The following is a 19,311-nucleotide window of genomic DNA, read 5'->3' on the forward strand; positions in this document are numbered from 1 at the left end:
TGGTGATCCCTGGGATGGTCAATAGCATGAGAAAAGACATTAATTAACAAGTGAGGGTACATAGAAAACTCAAGCAGATGACCAAGCTCTTTTATTCTTGAGGCTACTTTTAACTTTTGAATTGTTCATTCCTTACTGGCAGAGAGAACATCTCACCTCTCTCTCTGAGTTAATGCTTGGCAAACATCTGCTAAACTGCATGTTAACAAATTTGTCACTGTAGCTCTAAAAGTTCCTATCCTCATCAACATGTAAGAAGGTACTATCAAACTGATGCAGTGTCCTGAAATAGATGGTGGATGTAAATTTACCCCATCCAAATGATGTTAAGACACTTCCAGGTACACACACAGAGCACAGCAGAACCAGCTATAACATGTTTGGATTATTGGGAAAGACATTGCCCAGACTGCTTCTTAGCTTCAGCATTCTAAAACTTAAGGGCAATGTATCTGAGCATTTCAGAAAGGCTTTTATACAATTGTTGAGGATATTAAAACAAATAAACAAACAAAAAAAACCAGGCTTTTAATGTCATTTATACGCAAAATTCTTAAATTAAAAAAAGAAACCGCAGGATGGTAAAAAGAGAGCTTACCTGAATAAGTGCGGGAATAACCATTTTCACTGTCTTGTTAATAACCTGAAAACTGTAAGTATCATCCAGGCGCATGACATTGGCTCCCATAAATGTAAAAATAGACATGATATTGTGTAGAACTTTATCCTGAAAGAAAACATAACTATCAACATTTTCTATTTCTACTAATTTTTTTTTTTTAAGAGATAGGGTCTCGCTCTGTCATTTAGGCTGGGGTGCAGTTGTGTGATCATAGTTCACTGTAACCTTGGACTCCTGAGCTCAAGCAATCCTTCCACCTCAGCCTCCTGAGTGGCTAGGACTACAGGTGCACGATACCATGCCCAGCTAATTTTTTTTCTTTTTCCTTTTTATAAGGATGGGGTCTTGCTATGTTACCCAAGCTGGTCTTGAACTCCTGGCCACAAGTGATATTCCTGCTCAGGCTAACATTTTCCATTTCGATGATTCATTACAACTCACCAATAAAAAGAGAAATAACCTGATTAAAAAACAGGCAAAGGATTTGAAAAGACATTTCTCCGAAGAAAAAATTCATACGAAAAGAATATAAGCACAAATACTACTTCACACCCGCTAGAATGGTGATAAAAAAGACAATAGCAAGTACTGGCAAGGATGTGAAGAAATGGGATCTTTACAGGCTGGAAGCAAAATGGTGTGGCCACTATGGAAAACAGTCTCGCAAGTTACTCAAAAGTTAAACATAAAATTCCGTTTGACCCAATAATTCCACTCCTAGGTATATATACCCAGGAGATATGAAAACGTGTCCACACAAAACCTGGTCTAGAATATTCATAGCAACATAATTTATAATAGCCCCAAAGTAGAAACAATCCAAATGTCCATCAACCGATGAACAGATAAACAAAATGTGGCATACACATACAACAATATTATTCAGTCATAAAAGGAATACGGATTCAAGCTTCAACATGAATGAACCTCAGAAACGCTATGCTAAGCAAAAGAAACCAGACACAGAGGGCCACATACTGCATGACTCAATTTATATGACATGTCCAGCATAGGCATCGACAGAGACGGAAAATGAATTACTAGTGGCCAGGAGCAGGGTGGTGGTGGTGGTGGTGGCAGGGAGGAGGGGGAGGAAGAGTGACTGTTAATGGGTGTAGAGTTTCTTTTCTGGGGTGATGAAAATGCTCTTAAAGTAGATCGTGGTGGTGATTACACAAACTTTGTGAATAGACTAAAATCAACTGTATACTTATTAAATGGGTGAATTTTATGGCATCTGAACTATATTTCAATAAAAACAGAAAAAATATTAATGATTCTTAACTATTTCTGGATTATTAACCCCTTTGAGAAGCACAGACTCTCTTACAAAGAAAAAAAACCCCACAGATATAAAACCTTGCATATGATTTCAGTACATTAAGACCCGCTAAAGCTCACAGAGAACCCCAGGTTAAAAACCTCTGACCTAAATCCGCAATATGAAAATAGTTTCAATCTCTTTACAAATGTTTAAATGATGTTTTTCATAAAGGGGACATGATTTCTTTAAATCATATAGTTTGTGATCAAATTAATTTTCTTAAGTCACTGGTTAAAGGTTATTTTGAGGATTACTTGAGGATAAATGAGATATTAACTTTTCCCAAATAACACTAATGCCCACTGTTTTATTAGATAGATAGTGTACAGGTGTTGTGCTAAATACTAACCATAAATTATCCAACTGAATTCCCCCAACAATCCGGTGAAGAAGGTTATTATTCCCACTTGATAAAAAGGGAAACCAAAGCTTAGCAAGATCAACTGGCTCATAGAGTCCCAGCTATGAAGAGGCAGGGCTGAGTCTCACCAGTGCTGGAAGATTCCAAAGCCTAATTGATTAAATTTAAAATCAATAGGTGCCAGTGCATTTCTGTGGAAGAAAAATCTCCGAAATATCTGCTAAAACCTTGTATCATTAACACTTACCGGAAATATTCCAGCCACAGTGCCCAAAAGTAAAAGGGCGTGGTGATGGGTCTGCGGCATCTCCGAAAGGCGGACGCACTGAACTATCAACTCCACATTGAACTTCTCCTCATCTAAAACATCTACAGTGGTGAGAAAGACAAAAACCCTAAGTGGCAGGTGCACTCACACTCAAAGCAGGTAATTTTTCTAACCTTTCCTTCCAAAAAGTACCCACCTTTGGGTATTTTGCCACCATCCGGAGAGAGTTTCTGGCAGATGTTGAGCAGACAACTAAGAATTAACTGTTTGGTGTATTCCATATTTCCCTGCTCTTGTGGCAAGGGCTCTAAACACCTTCAGGACACCCAAAAGAGAAATGATAGGAAATGTAAAAGTTGTACAATTCATGGCTGCATTAATGACCGTTGTCCAGAACTCATATTCAATAAGGAATAACTAAAATACTACCATTAAACATGAAGTCTAGAAATAAGATATAAGATTTCTAACTCTAATTTTCTCTTATATAGACAGGTGCTATGTCAAATTCCACTTCCTCTCTATTGCACTTTCTATTAACCTATTTGGAATCTTACAGGACAACCTTCAGAATTACTTTGCCTTTCACATGAAAGCACACTCTACAATTCATACTCAATTTATACACACACACAAATCTATCTATATAAAATATATACATCTATATATGAAAATATAGATAGCAAATACTATATACACACACACATATATATCTATATAAATTCAACATTATATCTTGAAATACAAGTAATGATGCCCCAGGCATGTTACTAAAAAGTTCAGAGGAAAGTAGGCTGTAAAGCGAGTAGTCATTTACTACATGACACAGGACACTAAGGTCAGTTTGGGGTACTGGCAATGGATACCTAAAACCAATCTTTTAATTTCACCTATAGTACTTGCTTTATTTTACAGACTATCTAAACAAGAGAAGAGTATGTTGAAAAGAGAATGTTAGATAAGATGGGCAAGAATCAGAGTCCTGTTCTCTCACAGATCAAAGCCAAGTGTCACTACCTTGATAGCAAGTTAAAAAGAGTTGGCACCAATATCTGAGGACTTTTGAGCTTCTTTTTGTGCTGCAGTAATTCCAGGATGAGAGTTACTCTTTGCCAGTAGGAACCTCCAACTTCCTGGACAGATTCTAGATCTTGTGATTTTCTGGAAAACGGAGAAGACAAAAAGTTGGAAAAGCAAACCCTATCATGTGCTAAGTAAAAACCACTGTGCCTGATTATAGCAAATTGATGGGTATCAAAAAGTTCCAAGGTTTCTTAACATTTCAAGTCAGGGGAACAACAGCAAGTGCTCAATGCATTTGTAGCTCTTACTTCTGCTGCATTTTTTGCCTTCTTTTTTGCTGAACTGTGCCCAAGGGTTTAGCTTTATCTGGTGGCTCCAGTTCTATTCTGACTTGTTCAGCATTAACGGAAATCTGAAATATTGAAGGAAGAACAGTTGATGATATAATCCATTGGGATAAAATTAGAGCAATATATGTTAGATTAAGACATACAATGAAAGCATTTACGTCCATTTTTATGTCTTTATGCCACTTCATACCCCAGCCCAATCACCAAAGGCAAACATCACTGACAATTTCTTAAGCATCCTTTTAAAAACTTTCCGTATACCAATGGCTAAGTAAAGATTCTATTAAAAAACATAAATAGAAACATACTATACACATTGCTCTGTACCTTGGTATGTTTCACTTAGTGTACCTTGCATACCTATACTCTCACCAGTATATACTTAATTTATCATACGGTATATATTTATTGTCACAGACCATGAGAGTGTTTCACATAATCGAGTGTATTCTGGTAACCAAAATAATTTTTGTAGTCAAAGTACAACTGGCCTGACATTTAAGGCCAATCTTATTTCTGGCTGATATGACATGTCTAGCAAGTATCTCATATGCTCCCTAGCCCACTGTCAAATAGAAGAGGGAGGAATTTGGGCTAACACTTTCCTTCTAATAATCCTTTAAATTCTTTAAGATGTTCTCATTTGGACTAGATCTTAGCTCAATTCAATTAGCACTTAATTAGTACTATATTTGAAGCCTCCTAAAAATGTGTTTTTTTGTGATTCCAATTTTTCCAACATTTCCTTAAAAATATTAAGACTAAAATCAGACATTAACCCCTAGGAAGGATTTATTCAATTAAGAGAGAAGAATGACTTACTGGACATACATCTGCACCCACCCAGCACTGGCGGCTACTACCTTGTTACAGACCTCTTGAAAAACCAGAATGAGAAGAAAGCAAAGTAGGGGAGGGTATAAACCAAAAGCAATAGCCAACATAAATTCATCTTCAGATTTTCATTTTAACTAAGCTCTCCTACTACCATGCACTTGCTTTCTATATAATTTGTCTTGGGAGTCTCAAGTTACAGCCCTGCACTTGTCGTGATTATGATATGGTATCACTTCTCCAGTCCAGAGTCACTCAATTTCACGTTCATCCCTTAGAGTGGAAAACTAGTAACGCAACATAGAATCATCCATACCAATGGTTTCCAAGTGCCGGATTAGATATGTATATTCTAATCAGCTGGGCAGGAATAAGACATATACACACACGCACAAAAACAGATTCATAGCCCCAGAGATTCTTTAGATATGGGGTGGGATCCAGATATCTCCTTTTATAAGGTTCTAACATCACGACTAAATCTTTGGATTCTGATTAAGAGAACAACTATAAAAAACACTTTTGAGATAACCATGGAAATATGATTATGAACTAGGTATTAGATAATATCAAGGAATTATTAATTTTTTTTAATTCTAATGCCATTGTAGTCGTATCCACTTTTCAAAAGATGCACACTGAAGCACAGAGGGATGAAAGCGCATGACATTTTGAGATTTTCTTTAAAATACTTCAGCAAAGAAAAAGAAGGAAAAAAGATTAAGTAAATATGTTAAAATTCTGAGAACTGCTGAATCTAGATACTAGAACTTTATATTATCCTATATTCAAAAAACAGAATAACCAGGTGGCTATTCTGATAATAGCTAGGTTTCAATATACATATAAAACCAACAAGCAGAATTTCAATTCCATTACAAGTCATTAAACAACTAAATTAAGTAGAATTAAATTAAAACATAACATTTAAACTAAAACAATTAAGTAGAATAATGTTACCCCGTTCAATATTGAGCCACTCACTCATTCCTATTCCTTGCATAAAGGAATAGGTAGATTCCATGTAATATGAGTAAGATCACACACACACATATTCCTACACACCCTATCTGGTTAAAATTATCAACAAATATTTCATAAAATAAAATAATGGTAAAGATTTAAAATTTTTATTTTATGCCTCTCTATGACTCACTTTTCCATGATTTTTGTTAATGTATCTGACCTCTTACAAGCACTATAAAATGCAGGACTCTTAAACATGGTGTCCTTCGGAAGACACTAAACATTAATAAAAAAATTACAGGAAGTTTGCAGCTTACCCCTTTAAAAACACTGCTGACAGTCTGAGCACAATGTGAGTTTTTACAGTTCACCAATAAATCAAACAACATTCTTAAAAGCTTCTGCTGAACTTTTTCATCTGATATGGCTGCAAAAAATGGTTTTGTAATCTAGAGGGGGTAGAAAAAAGGCAACTGAGTTCAGTGAACAAGTTTAAACTCCAGAAATAATTTTTATATCAACCTCTCTCAAAATATAAAATTGTTTCCATTTAATTGTGTCGGTTAAAATGCAATTCGTTTTAATGACCCATGTACAACATTCAGTTTTCAAAAATGGGTCAAATACATCATATTCCTTTAAAACATGCCTAGTCCACCTGTAACTATCTTCTCCAAATAAATTAAAGCTTTTTTGTTTTTTTTTAACGCTGTTCCTGTTGCCTTCTACCTTTAAATGCTTGAACATGCTATGCCTTAGTTTCTGAAAGAAATCACTGACCTTTTCAAGGGCTGTGATCTGAATGGTTGGCATTCCTGCATAAAGTTCCTTTGTTGCGTGCACAGCTTTTATAAATATATCTAGACTCTTTGGATCCTTATTTAAAAGGGAAGCTGAAAATTCATTATACTTTCCCAGAGCGAGATGCAAAACAATGGCCTCATCTTTCAGCACAGCTGTGGGCTCCTTCTGGATCTTTTCTAGCAGTTGTTCAGCCATAGGCAATAGCTGAGAAAGCACCATCTAAAGATCGAAAGACTTATAAGTAAATAGTTATGTATACTGATACATTTTTGCTCACCCTACAGAGACACTCAAAGCCTGTCAGAAGATGGGAGTTTAGCCTGGAGGAAAAAACCCAATGATGACAACTTCTTAGACATGGGGACAGCTATTAACTCACACTGAGGCACTCAGGTCCTTTCTGATAGTTCATGTGTAATGCTCAAAAGTTCTAAACCCTTCAGAGATGAGCAGAAAGATAATCTGTGAGCATCCCTCAAGACTTGAGAAAAGAAAACACAAACTAAAACTTTAGAGAATAAAAATAAAGTTTAACATCCCCTAAAACACTGTATGTAGCCTTCAATGCTTCCAACTTGGTATAATTAATATTACTTCAAATTATGTATGTGAATCTTTAACTGCTAAACTAGGGGCCAGCAAATTATGGCTTGCAGGTCAATTCAACAGACCACCTGCTTTTGTAAATTTTATTTATTGAAACATAGCCATGCTCATTTGTTTACACCCTGTATGTGGCTGCTTTCCTGATACAACTGCAGAGATGAGTAGCTGCAACAGAGACTGGTGTGGCCCTGAAAGCATAAAATATTTCCTATCTGGTCCTTTACACAAGAAATTTGTCAATTCCTAATTTAAACTATACCAGGGACAACTAGGGGCTGAATGCAACCTGTTTGTTCCTACCAAAAAAATGTAATCAAATGGTCTTCAATCCATTTGACTCATTTTAGTTCTCTAAGCCCACAGTCAGTCCAGGACTGAAGCACACAGGCGTTTCTGGAACACTGGGATGACACAACCTTTTTTTTGTTGGTCAGCACATGCCATCACATCAACGAGTGTTTCACAACTGCTTTCTTTTGTAACACAAGCTTCTTTGAGAACATAATGAAAGCTCTAATTATATATAACAAACGAGTAAATGATTTTGGAATTTTCAGACTCGTGTCCAAATAGATTCCTTTGTATAGAATTTTCACTTGAAAAACAGAGATAAACCAACAGCTTCTTTTAGCAGTGCAGCCCCAGGAGACACAAGACTGTGAAGTTCATTTCGAATAAACTCAATGATTAGACGGGGACAACACATTTAATTTTAAAATTAAAAGAAACTCACCAGTACTTGTTTTTGTATCTTGTATCTTTTCTTCTCTACCTCAACTCAACTCCCTCTCAAATTAATATTACATTTATCTCAGCCGGGCGCGGTGGCTCAAGCCTGTAATCCCAGCACTTTGGGAGGCCGAGACGGGCGGATCACGAGGTCAGGAGATCGAGACCATCCTGGCTAACACGGTGAAACCCCTTCTCTACTAAAAAGTACAAAAAACTAGCCGGGCGAGGTGGCGGGCGCCTGTAGTCCCAGCTACTCCGGAGGCTGAGGCAGGAGAATGGCTTAAACCCGGGAGGCGGAGCTTGCAGTGAGCTGAGATCTGGCCACTGCACTCCAGCCTGGGCGACAGAGCCAGACTCCGTCTCAAAAAAAAAAAAACAAAAAACAAAAAGTATTACATTTATCTCTTCTGAGCGCACACATGCAACTCTTACAACGGACTTTCTCACCCACAAGCAGTTACAGCTATTCCTTAGTAACATCACAGGAATGTACGATCCACTTAAACGGCACATACCTCACCATGGACTCCCTGAAGTACTTTCATCAAATCTTTTGCTATATAAGATGGGCAACTATATACACAACTAAGTAAGTTTTTCAAAGTTTCAGACAACTTCTGATGAGACTTCAGTTTCTTTTCTCTCTGTAGTTCCTCAAATAAAGTAGCCAAATCCTAAGATACCAAAAAGGAAATTGGATAAAAAAGGGTTAAGAAACTACAAAGGCTAAATATATTAATTTTGGAAGATTCTTACTTTTCCATTTCTCCTTAAAACCTTAATAAGAAAGGTTATTAAAAACACAGAGTTGGCTTACTATGAAAAGCTATACCCTAGTCCTTTATCCGATGAAAAGAGCAAAACTGAAATATGACATTGCTATCTTTTAAAAAGTAGGGGGAGACAGATGTACAGACAATGACCTATCAGTTCCTAAATTCAGTGACTTAGTCCATCAAAACCCCTACACAGTGAAATGTCAAGAATGGAGAAAATTGCTCATGAGTACACACAGGCATGAACACACTCAATCTTCTTTGCTAACGAGCTTACCTGAATAACATAGGCAGCATCTGAAGTGATCTCCTCTGCTTTAGGAATCAAATGATCTATTATCAGATGAAAGGGGGACGCCACTCCACTGAGGGCCTGGAGACACTGAATGGCAGCCCTACGAACTTCTTTTATGGAGCTTCCCAGGTTAATGAGTAAAGATGTCACCACTAAAACCAAAGGGGAAAAAAATTTAAGAAACAATTTTAAAAATTGAAACAGTACAAAATTTACATAGTACCAAAGGTACTTGATAAAAAGATAAAAAGAATCCCTTCGAATTCAAACCCCGTCTCCGAAGACTGTTCACTGTTTGAATATTTAATATTCCAGAGAAAGGTTAGGCATGTTACCAGGTGCATTCTTTTGAAAATACACAAATAAGAGCAAACTATAAACCCTGTTCTACACCAACTACTCTCATATCTGAGCTGGACGTTGTACAATGGTGCAATCTTGGCTCACTGCAACCTCCGCCTCCTGGGTTCAAGCAATTCTCCTGCCTCAGCCTCTCGAGCAGCTGGGATTACAGGTGCACGCCACACGCCCGGCTAATTTTGGTATTGTTAGCAGAGACTGGGTTTCACCATGTTGGCCAGGCTGGTCTCCAACTACTGACCTCAAGTGATCCACCCACCTCGGCCTCCCAAAGTGCTGGGATAACAGACACATCTCAACTCTTGGGACTGTTTTCTGTAAGTACACACATATCCAAATTCAATCATTCTTTTTTTTTTTTTTTTTGAGATGGGAGTTTTGCTCTTGTTGCCCAGGCTTGAGCTTGTAACACAAGCTTCTTTGAGAACATAATGAAAGTTCTGCCTCCCAGGTTCAAGCGATTCTCCTGCCTCAGCCTCCTGAGTAGCTGGAGGTATGCGCCACCACATCCAGCTAATTTTGTATTTTTGGTAGAGATGGGGTTTCTCCATGTTGGTCAGGCTGGTCTAGAACTCCCAACCTCAGGTGATCCGCCCACCTCGGCTTCCCAAAGTGATGGGATTATAGGCGTGAGTCACCATGCCCGGCCAAATCATTCTTTTTAATTGTAAAGTATACTCCAATGTATTTTCCATATTTTAAAAACCGGTACCTTACTGGTAAAGTTTAAGTTGTTTCTATTCTTCTGTCATCAAAACAATGCTGCCACAAACACCCCTGTGCATACAGCCTTGTACAAGCGTGCACAGAAAATCACCCACCTGTGCATTGTTCTCTGCAAACACTTGGTCCCAGACTGCTGTGTTTTGATTTTACTTTTTGATAGAGAAATGTTAGAGTCAAATTTTTCTTCTACTTTTTTCTGTTGCTTAAAAAGGCCCTCCCCACTCTGTGTGAATTTAGAAAGTATCTATCTCTATATTTAGAGAGAGAGATCATATGTACCTCATGCTTTCGTCGAATGCCAAAGCTAAGTTTATATTAAATCTTTAGTTCACATGAAATTTTTATCTAAGGAATGAGGTTGCAGTCAAACTTTCTAATGTTTCCAAATGGATAGTCAGATGTCCCATTTAACAATCCACATAACCATCTCACAGATCTTTGATTTCGGCTTTATTATATTCATACATTCCATAAGTATTTGAAACTTGTCTATTTCTGCCAGCTAGTACTTCTAGAATCACGTTCAATGAGAGTGATGATTTTAACAAGAATGCCTTTGTTTTCCCAATTATGAAGTGAAAATGCTAACTTTTAATTTGAGGAATTTTTTGATCATGTTACTCCTATTTTGCTGTCAATTAGGAATAATTACTATTTTTGGCTAATGCCTTTTCAAATATTTGGACATTTTATGGGTTTTGTCCTTCACTGACACAGTCAATTATATATTAACATAGTTCCTTTTACTGAACCAATTTTATGTTCTGGGCATGAACTCTAACTACGTAAATGATTTTTATAAATATGCTGCTAAAGCCTATTTGCAAATATTTTATTTAGGATTTTTACATAACATCATTCAAAGCAACATGGCCTATATACTCTTTTGTCTGTAGGCTTTCTGAATTTTCAATGTTATGCTAGTTTTAAACGAAGAATCTGGAAGCCTCCCTTCTCTATGCCCTGCCCAGTTCAACAACATTGAAAAAATCTGCTTCAAAGATCTGGTAAGAATGCATCTGTGAGACCAACTGCGCTAGGGTTTTTAAAAAGATGTCTTTGGAACAAAGAGGTACCTAAGTTCCTTTTACAGTAATTAGTTATTTAAGCTTTATTTCATATCTACTGCAGCAAACTACAGTCATTTATATTTTGCTAGAAATTATCAATTATACTTTCCATTTCTGAAATACTAAGATAAAGCTTGACAAGCTTTCAAACCTGCCTAAGAAGTCCATATAGGCTGAGCAATGTTGATCCAGAAATCCAACATCTCAAATTTTCAGAGCACCAATATGACATACGACAATATGAAAATTCCACACCTGATCTCGTGACAGGCTGCAGTGAAAATGCAGGCATACAACTGTTTATTCAGCGTCCCCACAGAAAAAAAGACAGAGCCAGCCCCCTGCAGCTGCAATATATCTTTTTCACAAAACCGAAATTCTTCCACACAAGCATGCCCACAAAGGATAGTAAAATGGGTCCATGTACCCAAACTTTGTTTCAAGCACAAATTAAAAATATTGTATAAAACAGGATGGGCAGAGGCTCATGCCTATAATCCCAGCACTTTGGGAGGCTGAGGCAGGAGGATCACTTGAGGCCAGGAGTTCAAGACTAGTCTGGGCAACATCACCAAGACTCCGTCTCCACAAAAAATTTAACAAGAAAATTAGTAAGGCATGGTGGCGCAGGCCTATAGTCCTAGCTATGAGGGAGGCTGAGATGGGAGGATGACTTGAGCCGAGGAGTTCAAGGCTGCAATTAAAAATTGAAACAGGGCTGGGTATGGTGCCTCACACCTATAATCCCAGCACCTGGGAGGCCACGGCAGGTGGATCACTTGAGCTCAGGAGCTCAGCCTAGGCAATATAGCGAAACCCTGTCTCCACCAAAAATATAAAAACTTAGCTGGGCATGGTGGCACGTGGTGGCACGTGTACTTGCGAGGCTAAGGTAGGAGGACCGCTTGGGCCTGGGTGGAGGGGGTGGGGAGAGGTTGCAATGAGCTGAGATTGCACCACTGCACTACACCCTGGGCAACAAAGTGAGACGCTGTCTCCTAAAATAAAATTTTAAAAATTGTATAAAATTACCTTCAGGCTATGTGCAAAAGGTGTATATAAAACATAAATGTATTGTGTTCAGACCCAGGTCCCAATGCCAAAATATTACATTATGTAGATGCAAATATTCTAAAATCTGAAAAAATCGGAAGTCCCAAACACTTTTGGTCCCAAGCACGTTGGTAAGAGACACTCAACCTGTATCATCTATGAAAGCTGGAAATCCTTTCTGGTTTTCACATGGTTAATTTACAAAACAAAGTCAAGGACAAATAGCTGGAACGTTTAATTCACACAAGGGGCAGGCTTGGGCCAAAATATCTATTTGGTAATATTCCCTGAAGAGTGAAGGACAGCTTCTACAATATCCAAATTCAAGGACAAATTCAAAGTACCAACTACCAAAGTTATCATGTTCAAGTAAGATACTAGAACCCAGCAAAAATTATAGCCACTTACTTAAATGATCAGCTTATAGAATTTTTGTTCTTTCATTTAAAAGTCTATGTGATTTCATTCTTTCAACTACTTTTATCTAGATCTACACTAGCATGTTTTTATGTAAAAATAAAAAATACTTGAGTTTGCTTTTAAACATAAAAATAGATTTAATACATTGATTTGACATAAAAAATAAATGAAAGGCAGCCCCCATCTTGAGGCAGAGATTTAAAAATAAATATGCATTCATCCACTCCAACAAAAGTAACAGGATAGGCAAGGGTTAACAATAAAAGAAACAAGTTTTCTTCTGCTTAGCAGCTCACTTCAAGGACAGCTGTAAGACAACGGTGTCTGAAAAGCCAAGGCCAAAGGAATGGGCTCCAGACACCCCCCGCACCCCCCTAGAGCAAGGTCGAAGGAAAAAAAAAAAAAGAGAGAAAGACAAATTCCTTTACTGTTACTCCTTTCCCTGGCCTCTGAAGCATGACTGTTTTACAAATGTCTGTGTTTAGCCAGTTCTTGTTTTTCTTTCGCTGCAGCTACAAGGCCACCAGGTATGCAAGGCCCCAAGTTATGCACTGTATGATTAACGGCCTTTGTTTTGCTTTTGTAAGCCTGCTTATAAAAGGCCCCACTCCATCTTTGTTCGAGGCTCAGCTTTTTGGATGTGAATCCGCTAAGCTGGTGCGTATCCTAAAATAAATTCTTCCTATTCTCCCATATCTGTCTCTCTGTTCCTCAGTTTACTGCAACAGTCTCACAAATGACAGGAGGAATAGATTTGTATTGGCTGGGCGCAGTGGCTCATGCCTGTCATTCCAGAACTTTGGGAGGCCAAGGCGGGTGGATCACCTGAGGTCAGGAGTTCAAGACAACCCTGGCCACCACGGTGAAACCCCGTCTCTATTAAAAATATAAAAATTAGCCGGGTGTGGTGGTGCGTGCCTGTAATCCCAGATACTCGGGAGGATGGGGCAAGAGAATGCTTGAACCTGGGAGGGGGAGGTTGCAGTGAGCCAAGATCACGACACTGCACTCCAGCCTAGGCAACAAAGTGAGACTATGTCTCTTTAAAAAAAAAAAAAAAAAAAAAAGAATAGATTGTATTTATTCATTTAACAAAGACTTGCTATGTGCAAGACTTTTTATAATACATACCTGCATAGAAAATAATAAATGGTGGTTAGATTACCAAGCTACTGACAAAAACTCATAATATTGTGTTATATTACTATGTCATATTGTATGATTATAATATCATATAACATTGTATTGCCTTTTACTTCTGAACACAAAAATTTAGTAATATAAACACATTTATGTATCATTAATGTTATATTACATGGTATCATGTTTTACTTATGAACACTACATTTTTGTAAATATATTAAAACAGATGCCAACCAATAATTCCTAGACTCTTCACAGATAAGGTGGGGCTAGAAGCTCACTGCAGCCCTAAAGTGGAGAGCCCGCAGGGCATGCGCAATAAGCGGCCTTCCACTTGAGGCGACTCGAGTGTCTGGTCTTTGAACTTCCAAGTAGAACAAGGTGCATCTCTCCTGTGTTCAGGAGTACTGCAACCGGTGTCCACAGCATAAATGCAAAGTACGTCAGGTAGGCAGGAGGAGATGGATGACAGGGCAGCAGCGGGAGGCAGGCAGCCTGTCTAGCAGCAATACCAGTGGAAAAGTGAAGTTCTTCCATCTTGCTACTTATAGTCAAAATGACATATATTACTCAGAGGCCACTGTCAAAGGACAGTAAACATTTAATACCGAATTGGAAAACTGAAATAGTTATCTCTAAATAAAATATATATACCTTTTTGAAAACCCACAAGTTTAGGAGAAAATAACTATTTGAATAAATTGCTATCTCCGTACAATGGAATACTCTGCAGGCAGTTATAAAAAGATAAATTTTTCCATTTATTAATATGGAAAGATGTCCCTAACATATTAATTGAAAAATTAAAGTTAAAAAATGTATAGGGAGTTGTTCTTATCCAAATATAACTAGAAAAACCTTAACAGTAAACTCACCTAAAATAAAGATCGAAATTTTGTAAGTCAATAAAAAAATTACTTTTATGGAATTTTATTTTAGAAATAAAACTTGAAATTACATATCTACATTACTTTAGATGCAACAAAATTTGGTTATAAATGTAATTATGTGCTCTTTCAAATAACTAATAAAAAATAAACACTGAGAAATTGTTCAGGGAAAAGTATACGATCATCTACCTTGCTTTCACAGAACATTTACAAAGAGTAATTTTGGAATTAAAAAAAAAAAAACAACCAAGGACATCTTCAAATTTCCTCAGGGCCACTCTTATGCCTCTGATATTAATAACATTCCAGTTTGAAGCATCAATCATGTCATTATTCTAATCAACTCTTTCATCTTCAACCATTCTTCTTTGATCTAATTTTGCCACATCCCCTCATGCCAATAGCTCTGAGTCAACCCACTTTTCAATATTGCAGTCATTGTTTCATGAAATTCTGCATCTTTTGCAAAACTTGCAATTCCACGTTATAAAAAAACTTAACTTTCAGATAGATATTTCATTAGAGAATGCCGAACCTGAATATGATTTTTGCCTGATAAGAGATAAATGCAGGAGGGTTTTGTTTTTATTAGTTCATTATTAAATTGTATTATGATGATCTGACTTCCATATCTAACCCTACTGCTGCTACAGCTCAGAAAATGAATAGCTGATTATTAAGAACTCATATAATCACCTGCCATTTCTATTGTTAAACTTTTCTGTTTGGTGAGATTTTGCAAGTGACACTAATAACTTAAAAGCAACACTTAGAAGTAACCAGAAATATGTATAGATGTACAATTTTTTTTGTTGTTTTTTTGAGATAGGGTCTCGCACTGTTGCTTAGTTTGGAGTATGGTGGTGCAATCACAGCTCACTGCAGCCTTGACCTCCCAGGCACAAGCTATCCTCCTACCTCAGGCACCTGAGTAGCCGGGACTACAGGCGCGCACCATCACACCCACCTAATTTTTGTATTTTTTGTAGAGGCAGGATCTCATCACGTTGTCCAAGCTGGTCTTGAACTCCTGGCCTCAAGTGATCCACCTGCCTTAGCCTCCCAAAGTGCTGAGACTATAGGTGTGAGCCACCTTGCCTGGGCTTTATAGATTTTTTTTTTCCGAGATGGAATCTCGCTCTGTCGCCAAGCTGGAGTGCAGTGGCATGATCTCAGTTCACTGCAACCTCCGATTCCCTGGTTCAAGCAATTCTCCTGCCTCAGCCTCCCGAGTAGCTGGGATTACGGGCATGTGCCACCATGTCCAGCTAATTTTTGTATTTTTAGTACAGACAGGGCTTCACCATGTTGGCCAGGATGGTCTCAATCTCCTGATCTCATGATCCACCTACCTCGGCCTCCCAAAGTGCTGGGATTACAGACATGAGCCACTACGCCCACTCTCTGCTACTTTTTAAGTTATAATTTTCCAAACTACATAAACCATATAAAGCAAGCATGAACAGTTGGTCATGACAAAACGTAACAATGCTACTTTTAATACCTGGAGAAGATATGGATGCCAGTTGGTGTTTACACTGTGTCTTCTGAGAAGAGAGCACTGCAGAGCCCACATAAAGAGCTTGAGTCTGCAGCACTGTTTTCACATTGCAGTTAAGTGGATTTGAAAGGCTAGAACCATAGGTCCATAAAACAGAGCAGAACTTGAATAACTGAAAAACATCTTCTAGATGTACCTAATCACAAAAAAAAAAGGGCAAACTTTTAATTCTTACTCAAATAAGTTGGTTCCAAATCCTCTTTCACTAGTGTACAATTATAAAGAAACAAATAATTTAAGGCAATGTTTTGCTTTGTCTAATCATTTCAAATTATTCTATACTCTGTGTTTTAATGAACTGGGAAGATGTCAATGAAGAGTGATATTCAGAAGCTTCACTATAACTTTGCACTTGAAAACACTGAGAACCAAGACAAGAGCAGTATCTGGGATGCCTAATTAAGAAAATGCTTCAACAATGTGGTTAGCAATGCCAACTCAATGTCAAATGCTGTACAGAGAACAAGTCAGGCAAGAACAGGAACTGACCACTGGGCCTGGCAACATGGAGGTCACTGGTGCTGGGGATGAAATTTCCTGAGTAACTTCACATCTGCTAAATAACCTCTCGAACATCAGTATTCACATTTCTAAATGGTATTAACCAATCAAAAAGACTGGGCTGTTGTTATTTTTAAATATAGTAATGGGCTTAACATACTAGTAGGAGTGTAGAAATGTTAGTTTCTGTTCAACCTACCGATTAGTATCGTGATCGTACTCTTTCACAGGGCCTGTGCTTACTATTATATACTCTTCACTGTTTAGAAGTCTACTTTCATTTACATTATAAACTGACATAACCAAAATAACCCACAATATTTTTTTTTTGAGACAGAGTCTCACTCTGTCGCCCAGGCTAGAGTGCGGTGGTGTGATCTCGGTTCACTGCAAGCTCTGCCTCCCCGGGTTCAAGCGAATTCTCCTGCTTCTGCCTTCCAAGTAGCTGGGATTATAGACCCCGCCACCACGCCCAGCTAATTTTTGTATTTTTAGTAGAAATAGGGTTTCATCATGTTGGCCAGGCTAGTCTCGAACTCCTGGCCAGGCTAGTCTCGAACTCCTGACCTCAAGTGATCCACTCGCCTCGGCCTCCCAAAGTGCTGGGATTACAGGAATGAGCCACTGCACTCAGCCAGCCATATCTTCTTTAAGGGTAGAGTACGCCCGAAAAGGATGAGCCTTGTACCTTTATGAAAAGTTTCATCAGAACTCTGAAATGAACAGCATCGGCACCATTGAGAATCATCTCAAAGAGCCCAATGAGCAAGTGCAGATAGTCCCTGCTGTCTTCTTTCAGTTGTTCAGGATTCCACCATATGTCACCTACATGGACATGGAAAGAGAAATGATGCACAGCCCTGCATGAACATGCCGGCAGCTTTTTATTCAAGACAAGCAGTCACTGTGGAGTCAATCATTCAGTTTTGCAGAGTATCACATTTAAAAGATTCACAGCTTGTATCTTACCTTTAGGAAAAGATTTAGGCGCTTTCAGTGCATAAATAAAATTTTTCAGGGAAAATACAAGAAAAACTGAGTCCTCCACGGCCATCCTCTGAGTGCTGTTGAGCTCTTCTACATAATGTGCCCACAGCTCCGCTGGTATCCCTCTGTCTAACATCAGTTCAATGTGCCATTCTGAGGGGATTTCCTGAAATGTTAAAGGAAACAAAAACTAGTACAAACTAAGGGTTCTGAACATGGGTTAATGAATTCCTCTGCAAAATATGCAAAAGTTTTGTTTATGTGTGTATTTTGGTGGGGAAAGGATTAATAGACCTGCTTTCATCAGATTTTTAAAGAGGTCTATCACCATTCACAAGGAAAGACAAAGTTAAGTTAAATTTTATCTATGTCTTACCTTAAAACATTAAACAAACTTTACTCATATAAACTGTTTATCCAATAAAGGGTAGGAATAAATAGGCATATTTCTTTCTTTTTTTTTTTTTGAGACGGGGTCTGGCTCTGTTTGTTGCCCAGGCTAGAGTGCAGTGGCACAATCTCAGCTCACTGCAACCTCCGCTTCCCAGGTTCAAGCGATTCTCCTGCTTCAGCTTCCCGAGTAGGTAGGATTACAGGCATCCGCTATCATGCCTGGATAATTTTTGTATCTTTAGTAGAGATGAGGTTTCACCATGTTGGCCAGGTTGGTCTCGAACTCCTGTCCTCAAGTGATCCACCCGCCTCAGCGTCCCAAAGTGCTGGGATTACAGGCGTGAGCTACCGTGCCTGGCCAAAATAGGCCTATTTAAAAACAGGAAGATAAAGAGTTGGATTGCCAAGACATAGTTAAAGGGACTTCTTTCATTTCACTGTTTTACCACTCATCTGAATAAGGTAAACACAGTAAAATTTCCAAACCTGCAGATGATTTTAAACAAGTAGCAAAATGTCAGGTGTTTAGAAATTATACTGTAAATGCCGAAAGAATGCAGAAGAACAGGTGTAAGAAAATGACAAATGTGACTCTGTACAACCAGAGCAGAGTAATAACTTAGCAGGAAAATAATCCAAAGCCAGATTTACAATGCAACGTCTCCAGTGAGGGATTTGATTAACTCAATGTGCTGCCACAGGCAAAAATATGCTCATGACATCGAGAAAGGGTATTAAAACTAAAGCAATATAAAATAACCTGTTATCTACACATGTATAATAAAACAATCAATTTGTCCATACTTTTAACACTGAGAACCAGTACAGTTCAGGTCACCACACTTCACAAAAGACACCAAGAAATTAGAAGTTAAGAACGGACTACCTGGGCTATTTTTCAAAATATGAAGATTTTACTCTTTTTAAAGTTTACAAATTTTAGCTAACAATGGCCATGATCAGAACTTATAAAATCCTGGGGGTATATGTAAATGTGAAAAAGATATAATTCATTTAGTAAATCCTATAATGAGAAGCCCTCTAAAATTTGGAGGACAAATAAAAACAAAATACTTACATATAGCAGATATTAAAAAAAAAAACAGTCTTGCTACCTCAAAATGTGTCATGAAGTAAAAATATAAACAGCTGAAATATGTCCCTCAGTAATACTATCAAAGACAGTAGTAGGCTGGAGGGATACACATCTATGTAATATTAAAATTGTTTAAAGCCTAAAAGATCT

General features: G+C 37.9%; 1 protein-coding gene across 1 annotated transcript in view; it reads right to left on the reverse strand.

Moving 5' to 3' along the window:
• HEATR1 (HEAT repeat containing 1) overlaps positions 1-19,311 on the reverse strand; it is a 58,314-nt gene that overhangs the window by 19,497 nt on the left and 19,506 nt on the right. Inside the window, exons 18-29 of the mRNA XM_025369362.1 lie at positions 17,655-17,838; positions 17,374-17,510; positions 16,128-16,320; positions 8,944-9,113; positions 8,406-8,564; positions 6,529-6,771; positions 6,066-6,197; positions 3,907-4,010; positions 3,593-3,736; positions 2,772-2,890; positions 2,555-2,676; positions 599-727 (exon numbers count right to left, since the gene is read on the reverse strand). Of these exons, the coding sequence (XP_025225147.1) occupies positions 599-727; positions 2,555-2,676; positions 2,772-2,890; positions 3,593-3,736; positions 3,907-4,010; positions 6,066-6,197; positions 6,529-6,771; positions 8,406-8,564; positions 8,944-9,113; positions 16,128-16,320; positions 17,374-17,510; positions 17,655-17,838 (1,836 nt within the window). The remainder of the gene's footprint in view (positions 1-598; positions 728-2,554; positions 2,677-2,771; positions 2,891-3,592; positions 3,737-3,906; positions 4,011-6,065; positions 6,198-6,528; positions 6,772-8,405; positions 8,565-8,943; positions 9,114-16,127; positions 16,321-17,373; positions 17,511-17,654; positions 17,839-19,311) is intronic.

Source organism: Theropithecus gelada, chromosome 1 (assembly GCF_003255815.1).
Source record: "Theropithecus gelada isolate Dixy chromosome 1, Tgel_1.0, whole genome shotgun sequence".
NCBI classification, from domain to species: Eukaryota; Metazoa; Chordata; class Mammalia; order Primates; family Cercopithecidae; genus Theropithecus; species Theropithecus gelada.